The sequence below is a fragment of the Salmo salar genome, chromosome ssa19, assembly GCF_905237065.1.
Source record: "Salmo salar chromosome ssa19, Ssal_v3.1, whole genome shotgun sequence".
NCBI classification, from domain to species: domain Eukaryota; kingdom Metazoa; phylum Chordata; class Actinopteri; order Salmoniformes; family Salmonidae; genus Salmo; species Salmo salar.
This window is the reverse complement of record NC_059460.1, coordinates 46,958,658-46,971,713: the sequence shown is the minus strand read 5'-3', so window position 1 is coordinate 46,971,713 and position 13,056 is coordinate 46,958,658. Positions and strand designations below refer to the sequence as shown.

General features: G+C 48.3%; 1 protein-coding gene across 1 annotated transcript in view; it reads left to right on the top strand.

Annotated features, from left to right (window-relative positions):
* Positions 1–2,586, top strand: part of LOC106590946 (glutamate receptor ionotropic, NMDA 2C) — a 44,070-nt gene extending 41,484 nt beyond the window's left edge. Inside the window, exon 16 of the mRNA XM_045701905.1 lies at positions 359–2,586. Within this exon, the coding sequence (XP_045557861.1) occupies positions 359–1,984 (1,626 nt within the window). The 3' untranslated portion in view covers positions 1,985–2,586. The remainder of the gene's footprint in view (positions 1–358) is intronic.
* The last annotated feature ends 10,470 nt before the right edge of the window (positions 2,587–13,056 follow it).

Below are 13,056 nucleotides of genomic sequence, written 5' to 3'. Positions count from 1 at the left end.
GGGCCCCTGAGGACCAAATTAAATTAGGCTTTGTCAGTTTTTCAGTCGACTGTGAACGGTGCAGTCAGGGGATTCAGCTCTCTGTTTGCCCATGCAGTTTGATACTATTTGCTCAGCAAGTATGTGTGTGTTCAGTGTGTGTGCAAACTGGCAAAATCTGTTGAATCGAATGACTTTCTTGTGAGGTTTAACTTTTGAGCTAGATCTCTCTACAGGGCTTCTACTGAATGTTACATGTAGTAGATAATTTAATCTCTCTCTCTCTCTCTCTCTCTCTCTCTCTCTCTCTCTCTCTCTCTCTCTCCTCCCTTCCTTTACTTTCCCTCTGTCCCCTCCCTCCCTCTCTTCCGTCTCCCAGGGTATCTACAGTTGCTTCAACGGGGTGGAGGAACCAGACCTCCCTAACCTGGCCAACCCAGACCTGACAGCTAACTATGCCCAGGCTAACATGCTCAAGATGCTACGCACTGCTAAGGACCTGGTTAACTCTGCCCAAGTCGAGACCTCACTAGACCACGCCACCAAGACCATAGAACACTGGGGACGCCATGGCGGCAGCCTGCCTGTCCACATTCCGCAGCAAGGCACCACGGAAACAGTCCCGGGAGGGTTCGCTTATGTCACAGAGAATACACACCTGCCCCCCGAGCGCCCCCTCAGCCCACAATACTGCACGCTGGGTGTAGTAACATCTGTGAACCAGCAGAGGGGGCTGGCGAGACCCACACCGCTACGATACACGCTCCCGGCTCGTACTTCCTCTCTCTACGACAGACCACTTCCTGTTTCTAGTCTCATTTGTCCTCACCTTGACCTGGCTGGGGGGGACCGCCTCGCTTCTTACCCTCACCCCTCCACAGGTAGGCTCTATGTGGACCCCCAACATCTTTCCCACCCCCGCTCTCCCTTCATCCCCTATAGTGAGCTCCAGTTCCCAGACATCTACCTCTCCTCTCACCCACCCTCTGCTGTCTCCCATCCCCCCCACACAGAGCCCTCCAGGAGGAAGAGGAGGAGCAAGAGCCTCCTCTCAGGGGAGACAGGAAGAGGAGGAGGACAGAGGAGGCGGCACAGGGAGGAGAAGAAGGTGTGCCTGGCTGAACTCCGGGCCAACCACCTCCAGGAAAACCATGTCTCACCCCACATGCCTGACTCCCTGTACCCAGGAGCGGTGCTCTGTCCTGGGGAAGAGGGCTGCGGTGGCTCCTGGCCTCTTCCTCTGGAGGAGCTCGTCCTAGCAGGCAGACGGCGCCTCCACCGACGGCCATCTTTCCTTCGAGCCACCTGGGGCAGTGAGCAGATTCGCCAGCCGGACGATACTCCGCCTACATCCCTCGATAGCCAATCACATTCTGCTTTACCAGACTTATTTCCCTACGTCATGGTCGACCAAGAAACTCCCACTAAACTCTACAACCCCACCCCGTTCCGGAACAACCTATGCTATCCTGCCGCCTCACCCCGCCAACATGCCTATCTTCATATAAGGCAGGACCAGAGGAAAGGAAACTCACGTAAGAAGCTGCGACACTCACACTCCACCCACCTGCCCACCTACAGGGAGGCCGTGCTGGGGGGCCAGGGAGGGGGAGGTGGGGTAGGCCTGGGGGTGGTCCGGAGAACCACCAGCCTGCTCAGCAGACAGTACAACGACTATCTAACCTCCTACCCTGGGCTGCCTCTATACCACAGCCCCCTCAACCTCCAGGCCCATTCCCCGGCATCCAGCAACCACCCCAGCCCCGGCACCTACCGTATCCCCAGCCCTGTATGCCAGCTTCTGGCCTGTGGAGGGGGCTGTCGAAGTCAGAGGGGGTTGTTGTACCAGGACAGTCTGTATGGAGCCTATGGAGCCTATCGAGGGGCCCAGGATTCGGGCTTAGAGCCCCAGAGAGGAGAGGGCTCAGTAGGGTTGAGGTCTGAGGACAGACCCTGTGTGACCCGGCCCTGGGGAAAAGTCTCTAGTCTGGAGTCAGAAGTCTGAGAGAGACAGACAAACACTACATACTTTATAGACTGGAATGTATACTGTAGAATATACGGTTGGAATTCCACATTGAAGATTTGTGATCCACAGTGACCGTTTCAGAGGGGGGTGGGATACTTCTCATACACAGAATCAGGTACGAGAAGGATATTTGCAGTAAAGGACGGAAGCTGAGGGTTAGAAGTGTTTAACTCAATGTTAAGTGGCCATTTTGGAAAAAGCATGAAACTGAAAGGATGTGTAGTGGAGCACACTGTACTGCAGCTAGCTCAGCCTAGCACGGTGACGTCCCCTTTCCCAAACAGTTAGCATGCTACGTACAGAGTTCTTAATGCAAACAAATAGAGAACATAGTAAGGTGGTAAAATTTGGGCGTTTCGGAGAGTGTGTTGGAGAGTGTGTTGGAGAGTGTGTTGGAGAGTGTGTTGGAGAGGATGTTGGAGAGTGTGTTGGAGAGTGTGTTTGAGAGGATGGAACGTTAATTTTACTTGCTGCTTTGAAACATTATATTCCTGTGTTCTGTGCATTATATTATGATATACTATATATAATATTTATATATAAATATATATTATTCATATATAATACCACGATGTACAGAGTCGATAGTGTTGCTGTCTGGGACAAATGCAGAGGGTGTGTGTGTGTGTGTGTGTGTGTGTGTGTGTGTGTGTGTGTGTGTGTGTGTGTGTGTGTGTGTGTGTGTGTGTGTGTGTGTGTGTGTGTGTGTGTGTGTGTGTGAGAGAGAGAGTGTGAGAGTGTGAGTGTGAGTGTTGTCAGTCCTTGCCTGGGTTGTTTCCAAGCCACTGAGCCGAACGAGAGAGGAACATGTCTTCAGTTCTCCATCTAAGCAAAAAATATATAATCGCACAACCATATACACTTAGAAATAACAAATATTCCAGATAGCTGAATCTGTTGACTGCTGTGTACAAGGCCATGGCAACCAAGCTACTGCATGTCTATAAGTAAGAGTACAATTAAAGTATCTGGAGAAGAATTGCAATAAAGATGTTGTAGAAGCATAAGTCCATATGAACGCTGTCTGTATGTTGATAAGGAATACAGACAGCTGGCCAACCGAGTGACGCAGCAGTCTATGGCACTGCATCACAGTGTTGCAGCGTCACTACTGGGGTTTGATCCCAGGCTGTGTCTCAACCGGCCGTGACCGGGAGTCCCATAGGGTGGCGCACAATTGCCCCAGCATCGTCCGGGTTAGGGGAAGGTTTGGCCGGGGGGGTTTTCTTGGCAGGCCGGGTGCCTCCAGGCTGACTCTGGTCATCAGTTGAACGGTGTTTCCTCCGACACATTGGTGCGGATGACATCTGGGTTAAGCTGGCAGAGTGTTAAGAAGTGCGGTTTGGCGGGTCATGTTTCAGAGGAAGCATGATTCAACCTTCGACTTTCCCCCGAGCCCATTGGGGAGTTGGAGTGATGAGACAAGATCGTAATATCACTAAATTGGGGAGGAAAAGGAGGTCAAATGACAAAATAAAGAGGAATACGGACAGTTAAGTGTCTGTCTTCAGTGTAATACAAAGCGTTTCAGCTGTAGAAGTGATCCTAGCTCTGATGCTGATCTACGGTCAGTTTTGTGTTTCTTCCTTATGGTTAAGGCTAGTTTTCTGGGACGGTAGGCTGATCCTAGATCTGTACCTACTCATTTACATTTTTACATTTTAGTCATTTAGCAGACGCTCTTATCCAGAGCGACTTACAGTAGTGAATGCATACATTTCATTTCATACATTTTTTTTCCCCGTGCTGGCCCCCCGTGGGAATCGAACCCACAACCCTGGCGTTGCAAACACCATGCTCTACCAACTGAGCTACAGGATGAATGATTCATTTACATAAACACATTCTAATAGGGCTTCTCAACAGATTTATATTCTATATTCTTAATATGGATCATACATAGATCATGTATAGATAATATATAGGTAATATACAGATAATATATAGATAATACACAGATAATATATAGATAATGTACATATAATATACAGATAATATATAGATAATGTATAGATCATATACAGATTATATATATATAATATACAGATAATATACAGATAATATACAGATAATATACCGATAATATATAGATAATATACAGATAATATACAGATAACATTTTGATATTATATAAATAATATACAGATAACATATAGATAATATACAGATAATATATAGATAATATACAGATAATATATAGAAAATATACAGATAACATACAGATACTATATAGATAATATATAGATATTATACAGATAATATACAGATAATATATAGGTAATATACAGATAATATATAGATAACATTTTGATAATATATAGATAGTATACAGATAATATATAGATAATGTGGTGTTGGTTGACTTAGTATTACATTCATGTATCATATATATAGAACAGAGTTTTATAACCAATATCTATTCAGGCACATCTTTTAAGGCTTTTATAATGGTAGAACTGACCGACAGACTTGGTGAGCCATTTACTATGATTGATATTATCTTTCTCTCTCTCTTTTTCTCAGTCCCTTTCATTTCCCCTCTCTCCTTCTCTATTTGTCCCTCCCTCCCTTCTCCTCCCTCCCTCCCTCCCTCCCTCCCTCCCTCCCTCCCTCCCTCCCTCCCTCCCTCCCTCCCTCCCTCCCTCCCTCCCTCCCTCCCTCCCTCCCTCCCTCCTCTCTCTGTATAATGATAGCTAGTTAAAGGAGGTAATTGAAAGCTATTCTAGTATCTGTATTACCTTCTTCCACATAGTAATTAATCACTAAGAACAATTAAAAGTCTTTTGGACGAAGGTGACCGTGTCTCTCTCTCATTCTCTCTCTCTGTGACTCTTTATTGCCCTGTCCCATGTTTCTCTTTCTAGCATTGTCTGCCTCTCTGTCCCCCCTCTCTCTCTCTCTGTGACTCTTTATTGCCCTGTCCCATGTTTCTTTCTTTCTAGCATTGTCTGCCTCTCTGTGCCCATATCTCTCCCCCCCCTCTCTCTCTCTCTCTCTCTCTCTCTCCCTCCTCTTTCTCTCCCTCTCTCTCTCTCTCTCTGTGACTCTTTATTGCCCTGTCCCATGTTTCTTTCTTTCTAGCATTGTCTGCCTCTCTGTGCCCATATCTCTCCCCCTTCTCTCTCTCTCTCTCTCTCTCTCTCTCTCTCTCTCTCTCTCTCTCCCTCCTCTTTCTCTCTCTCCCCTCTCTCTCTCTCTCTCTCTCTCTCTCTCTCAGAAAGGTGTAATAACTACAGAGATGGCTATCTGAATGGGCCTCATCTGGGTAAACAAATAAAGGTGAATTGAGATTGAATTGACACCTTTACATAGTAGTGTTCATATCTTACATGGGAAAGATGTAAAGTCTTGTGGACACTAGCCATACTAATCTGTGTCAGCAGTAAGGTCTGAGAGAGACTCAGAATACACCTACTGTCCTAGAAGACTACAGGTAGCGAGAGAAAGAGAGAGAGAACAAAAATATAATTACTTGACACATTGGAATGAATTAACAAAAAACAGAGCAAACTAGAATGCTATTTGGCCCTGAACAGAGAGTTAACAGTGGCAGAATACCTGACCACTGTGACTGACCCAAAATTAAGGAAAGCTTTGACTATGTACAGACTCAGTGAGCATAGCCTTGCTATTGAGAAAGATTGCCGTAGGCAGACCTGGCTCTCAAGAGAAGACAGGCTATGTGCACAATGCCCACAAAATGAGATGGAAACTGAGTTGCACTTCCTAACCTCCTGCCAAATTTATGACCATATCTATTGGGTGAAATACCACAGTGTGCCATCACGGCAGCAAAATGTGTGACCTGTTGCCGCAAGAAAAGGGCAACCAGTGAATAACAAACACCATTGTAAATACAACCTATATTTATGTTTATTTATTTTCCCATTTTTTATTTAACTAATTGCACATACTCACAACACTGTATATAAACATAATATGACATTTTAATTGTCTTTATTATTTTGGAAATTGCGTGAGTGTCATATTTACTTTTGTTTTTCCATTTAACTTGTTTTGTTTCCCATGCCAATAAAGCCCCTTGAATTGAAATGTAGAGTTGAAGTCGGAAGTTTACATACACCTTAGCCAAATACACTTAAACTCAGTTTTTCACAATTCCTGACATTTAATCCTAGAAAAAATTCCCTGTCTTAGGTCAGTTAGGATCACCACTTTATTTTAAGAATGTGAAATGTCAGAATAATAGTAGAGAGAATGATTTATTTCAGCTTTTATTTCTTTCATCACATTCCCAGTGGGTCAGAAGTTTACATACACTCAATTAGTATTTGGTAGCATTGCTTTTAAATTGTTTATCTTGGGTCAAATGTTTCGGGTAGCCTTCCACAAGCTTCCCACAATAAGTTGGGTGAATTTTGGCCCATTCCTCCTGACAGAGCTGGTGTAACTGAATCCGGTTTGTAGGTCTCCTTGCTGGCAGATGGTTTTTCAGTTCTGACCACACATTTTCTATAGGATTGAGGTCAGGGCTTTGTGATGGCCACTCCAATACCTTGACTTTGTTGTCCTTAAGCCATTTCGCCACAACTTTGGAAGTATGCTTGGGGTCATTGTCCATTTGGAAGATGGCAAAACAGTTATATTTTTGTTTCATCAGACCAGAGGACAATTCTCCAAAAAGTATGATGTTTGTCCCCATGTGCAGTTGCAAACCATAGTCTGGCTTTTCTATGGCGGTTTTGGAGCAGTGATTTCTTCCTTGCTGAGCGGCCTTTCAGGTTATGTCGATATAGGACTCGTTTTACTGTGGATATATGCTGCTCAAAAAAATAAAGGGAACACTTAAACAACACATCCTAGATCTGAATGAAAGAAATAATCTTATTAAATACTTTTTTCTTTACATAGTTGAATGTGCTGACAACAAAATCACACAAAAATAATCAATGGAAATCCAATTTATCAACCCATGGAGGTCTGGATTTGGAGTCACACTCAAAATTAAAGTGGAAAACCACACTACAGGCTGATCCAACTTTGATGTAATGTCCTTAAAACAAGTCAAAATGAGGCTCAGTAGTGTGTGTGGCCTCCACGTGCCTGTAAGACCTCCCTACAATGCCTGGGCATGCTCCTGATGAGGTGGCGGATGGTCTCCTGAGGGATCTCCTCCCAGACCTGGACTAAAGCATCCGCCAACTCCTGGACAGTCTGTGGTGCAACGTGGCGTTGGTGGATGGAGCGAGACATGATGTCCCAGATGTGCTCAATTGGATTCAGGTCTGGGGAACGGGCGGGCCAGTCCATAGCATCAATGCCTTCCTCTTGCAGGAACTGCTGACACACTCCAGCCACATGAGGTCTAGCATTGTCTTGCATTAGGAGGAACCCAGGGCCAACGCACCAGCATATGGTCTAACAGGGGGTCTGAGGATCTCATCTCGGTACCCAATGGCAGTCAGGCTATCTCTGGCGAGCACATGGAGGGCTGTGCGGCCCCCCAAAGAAATGCCACACCACACCATGACTGACCCACCGCCAAACCGGTCATGCTGGAGGATGTTGCAGGCAGCAGAACGTTCTCCATGGCGTCTCCAGACTCTATCCCTTCTGTCACGTTCTCAGTGTGAACCTGCTTTCATCTGTGAAGAGCACAGGGCGCAGGGCGAATTTGCCAATCTTGGTGTTCTCTGGCAAATCCCAAACATCCTGCACAGTGTTGGGCTGTAAGCACAACCCCCACCTGTGGACGTCGGGCCCTCATACCACCCTCATGGAGTCTGTTTCTGACCGTTTGAGCAGACACATGCACATTTGTGGCCTGCTGGAGGTCATTTTGCAGCAGCAGTGCTTCTCCTGCTCCTCCTTGCACAAAGGCGGAGGTAGCGGTCCTGCTGCTGGGTTTTCGCCCTCCTACGTCCTCCTCCACGTCTCTTGATGTACTGGCCTGTCTCCTGGTAGCGCCTCCATACTCTGGACACTACGCTGACAGACACAGCAAACCTTCTTGCCACAGCTCGTATTGATGTGCCATCCTGGATGAGCTGCACTACCTGAGCCACTTGTGTGGGTTGTAGACTCCGTCTCATGCTACCACTAGAGTGAAAGCACCGCCAGCATTCAAAAGTGACCAAAACATCAGCCAGGAAGCATAGGAACTGAGAAGTGGTCTGTGGTCCCCACCTGCAGAACCACTCCTTTATTGGGGGTGTCTTGCTAATTGCCTATAATTTCCACCTGTTATCTATTCCATTTGCACAACAGCATGTGACATTTATTGTCAATCAGTGTTGCTTCCTAAGTGGACAGTTTGATTTCATAGAAGTGTGATTGACTTGGAGTTACATTGTGTTGTTTAAGTGTTCCCTTTATTTTTTTGAGCAGTGTATATACTTTTGTACCTGTTTCCTCCAGCATCTTCACAAGGTTCTTTGCTGTTGTTCTGGGATTGATTTGCACTTTTCGCACCAAAGTACATTCATCTCTAGGAGACAGAACGCGTCTCCTTCCTGAGCGGTATGACGGCAGCTGCGTGGTCCCATGGTGTTTATACTTGCGTACTATTGTTTGTACAGATGAACGTGATACCCTAAGGCGTTTGGAAATTGCTTCCAAGGATGAAACAGGTCTTGGCTGATTTCTTTTGATTTTCCCATGATGTCAAGCGAAGAGGCACTGAGTTTGAAGGTTGGTCTTGAAATACACCCACAGGTACACCTCCAATTGACTGAAATGATGTCAATTAGCCTATCAGAAGCTTCTAAAGCCATGACATCATTTTCTGGTATTTCCCAAGCTGTTTAAAGGCACAGTCAACTTAGTGTATGTAAACTTCTGACCCACTGGAATTGTGATACAGTGAATTTGTCACGACTTCCGCCGAAGTTGGTCCCTTTCCTTGTTCGGGCGGCGTTCGGCGGTCGAAGTCGCCGACCTTCTTGCCATCGCTGATCCTCTTTTAATTTTCCTTTGGATTTGTCCTGTCTTGTATCACACCTGGTTCCAATCCCATTCATTATGTGTTGTGTATTTAACCCTCTATTCCCCCTCATTGTCCTTGTCGGTGATTGTTTATTTGTAAGCTATGTGCAAGATATGTTCTGGAGTGCGACGGGTTTTGTACCCACTTGTATTATTTTGTATATTTTGATTTTCAGAGTTTTTGAGCACTTATTAAACTGCTCCGTTTTATACCAAGTTCGATCTCCTGCGCCTGACTTCCCTGCCACCAGCACGCACCCTTACAGAATCACCGACCTGATATGGAGTCAGCAGGAGCAGGTACCCCGGTTATAGGGGTGGAGGAGTGCGTCCGGGAGCACGCAGCAATGCTTCACCATCTGGGCATCGCCATGGACCGCGTTGTCCAGACTATGGACCGCTGGGAGAGACAGTGAGTTCTTCCAGCACCTCCACCAGCACAACCGGGGTCTTCTCTGAGCGCCCCTTTTCCACCTGGTTCCAGTGGGATTTGTCTCTCCCTGCCCCAGGAGTACGACGGAGAGGCTGCGAACTGCCAGGGGTTCCTGCTTCAACTGGAGCTATACCTGGCCACCGTCCACCCGGCTCCATCGGGCCGTGAGAGGGTGTCCGCCCTCGTTTCGTGCCTCACTGGGAAAGCCCTGGAGTGGGCCAACGCCGTGTGGAGAGAGGGAGATGCAGCGTTGGACCACCTGCCCGAGGGTAGAGCGGCGGGTGAGCACCTCTTCCATCTGAGGCAGAAGACGAGGAGCGCCCAGGAGTTCGCCCTGGAGTTTACAGGGCCCTGATCGACCATTAACGCTGCAGTCTGCGCGAGGACGTCCGTCGGGAGTTGGCCTGCAGAGACACCACCCTCCCGTTCGACCAGCTGGTGGACTTGCTGGCTACCTGCTGGCTACCGGCGGACGTTCTCACCAGGGTCCAGTGGTTCTATCCTCCCGCACCCACTCTCCCATACCCATGGAGCTGGGAGGGGCGGTGCGCAGGGAGACCGGAGGGGTTTCCCGCTCGTGCACCATCTGTGGCCGCAGAGGTCACACTGCCGGTCGGTGCCGGGTTGGTTCCTCTGGGGATCAAGGCAGCAGGCAGGGCACTCTGGTGTCACCCCAGGTGAGCCGGCACCATTCTCACCCAAAGCCCTCTGTTGCACATATGTTTGTGTTTTTCACTTTCCCTGAGTGTTACCCGAATTTTATTGACAGAGCTTTAGCCCATAGTTTAGGGATCCCCATCGTTCCCGTGGATGTGCCTTTCCCCGTTCACGCCTTAGATAGTCGACCATTAGGGTCAGGGTGGATTAGGGAGGTCACCACCCCTTTGGGCATGGTGACGCAGGGGAGTCATACGGAGAGAATTAGTCTCTTCCTTATTGACTCTCCTGCATTTCCCGTGGTGCTGGGCTCTACCCTGGTTAGCTTGTCATAACCCCACTGTTTCTTGGCCACAGAGGGCTCTCACGGGGTGGTCGCGAGAGTGCTCAGGTAGGTGTTTAGGGGTTTCCGTTGATGCTACTACGGTGGAGAGTCCAGACCAGGTCTCCACCGTGCGCATTCCCCCTGAATATGCCGATTTGGCTCTCGCCTTCTCCAAAAAGGAGGCGACTCAATTATCACCTCATCGACGGGGCGATTGTGCGATAGATCTCCTGGTAGACGCTGCACTTCCCAGGAGTCACGTGTATCCCCTCTCACAGGCGGAGACGGAGGCTATGGAAACATATGTCTCTGAATCCCTGCGTCAGGGGTACATCCAGTCCTCCACTTCACCCGACTCCTCGAGTTTCTTTTTTGTGAAGAAGAAGGTGGGAGGTCTGCGCCCGTGTATTGACTATTGGGGTCTGAATCAGATCACTGTGAGGTATAGTTACCCGCTACCGCTCATAGCCACAGCGATAGAGTCAATGCACGGGGCGCGCTTCTTCACCAAATTAGATCTCAGGAGAGCTTACAACCTGGTGCGTATCCAAAAGGGAGACGAGTGGAAGACGGCTTTCAGTACCACCTCTAGGCACTATGAGTACCTTGTCATGCCGTACGGGTTGATGAATGCGCCATCAGTCTTCCAAGCCTTTGTAGACAAGATTTTCAGGGACCTGCACGGGCAGGGTGTGGTGGTGTATATTGATGACATTTTGATATACTCCGCTACACGCGCCGAGCATGTGTCCCTGGTGCGCAGAGTGCTTGGTCGCCTGTTGGAGCATGACCTGTACATCAAGGCAGAGAAATGCCTGTTCTTCCAACAGTCCGTCTCCTTCCTAGGGTATCGCATTTCCACCTCAGGGGTGGAGATGGAGAGTGACCGCATTGCAGCCTGCGTAATTGGCCGACTCCCACCACGGTAAAGGAGGTGCAGCGGTTCTTAGGGTTTGCCAACTACTACCGGAGGTTTATCCGGGGTTTTGGTCAGGTAGCAGCTCCCATTACCTCACTGCTGAAGGGAGGCCCGGTGTGCTTGCAGTGGACAGCTGAGGCGGACAGGGCTTTTAGTCACCTGAGGGCTCTGTTTACCTCGGCTCCTGTGCTGGCCCATCCGGATCCCTCTTTGGCGTTCATAGTGGAGGTGGACGCATCCGAGGCTGGGATAGGAGCTGTGCTCTCTCAGCGCTCGGGTACGCCGCCGAAGCTCCGTCCCTGTGCCTTCTTATCGAAGAAGCTCAGCCCAGCAGAGCGAAACTATGATGTGGGGGACCGGGAGTTGTTGGCTGTTGTCAAGGCCTTGAAGGTGTGGAGACATTGGCTTGAGGGGTCTAGACACCCTTTTCTCATCTGGACTGACCACCGCAATCTGGAGTACATCCGGGCAGCGAGGAGACTGAACCCTCGCCAGGCAAGGTGGGCCATGTTTTTCACCCATTTTGTGTTTACCCTTTCATACAGACCAGGCTCCCAGAATGTGAAGGCAGACGCATTGTTCCGGCTGTATGACACAGAGGAGCGGCCCATGGATCCCACTCCCATACTCCCCGCCTCCTGCCTGGTGGCGCCGGTAGTGTGGGAGCTGGACACGGACATTGAGCAGGCGCTACGTGCAGAGCCCGCTCCTGTCCAGTGTCCCGCTGGGCATCTGTACGTCCCGTCTGCTGTCCGTGACCGGTTGATCTATTGGGCCCACACGTCACCCTCCTCTGGTCATCCTGGGATCGGTCGGACAGTGCGCTGTTTGAGCGGGAGGTACTGGTGGCCTACCTTGGCTAAGAACGTGAGGGTTTATGTTTCCTCCTGCTCGGTGTGCGCCCAGTGTAAGGCTCCTAGGGGGCCAAAGTTGGTCCCTCTCCTTGTTCGGGCGGCGTTCGGCGGTCGAAGTCACTGACCTTCTAGCCATCGCTGATCCTCTTTTCATTTTCCTTTGGTTTTGTCTTGTCTTGTATCACACCTGGTTCCAATCCCATACATGTTGTGTATTTAACCCTCTGTTCCCCCTCATTGTCCTTGTCGGTGATTGTTTGTTTGTAAGCTATGTGCAAGATATGTTCTGGTGTGTGACGGGTTTTGTACCCACTTGTATTATTTTGTATATTTTGGTTTTCTGAGTTTTTGAGCACTTATTAAACTGCTCCGTTTTATACCAAGTTCGATCTCTTGCGCCTGACTTCCCTGCCACCAGCACGCACCCTTACAGAATTATAAGTGAAATAATCTGTCTGTAAACAATTGTTGGAAAAATGACTTGTGTCATGCACAAAGTAGATGTCCTAACCGACTTGCCAAAACTATAGTTTGCTATTTAACAAGAAATTTGTGGATTGGTTGAAAAACAAGTTTTAATGACTCCAACCTAAGTGTATGTAAACTTCAGACTTCAACTGTATTTGTATTTATTTTAATTTACCTTTATTTAACTATGCAAGTCAGTTAAGAACAAATTATTATTTACAATGACGACCTACTTGTAAAACAACCCCGTTCAAACCCTTCCCTAACACGGACGATGCTGGGCCAATTGTGCGCCGCCCTATGGGACTCCCAATCACGGCCGTTTGTGATACAGCCCGGGATCAAACCCGAGTCTGTAGTGACGCCTCTAGCACTGCGATGAATTGAGAGAGAGAGAGAGGGGAGGGAGGGGAGAGAGAGAGATAGGGGAGAGAGAGACAGAAAGAG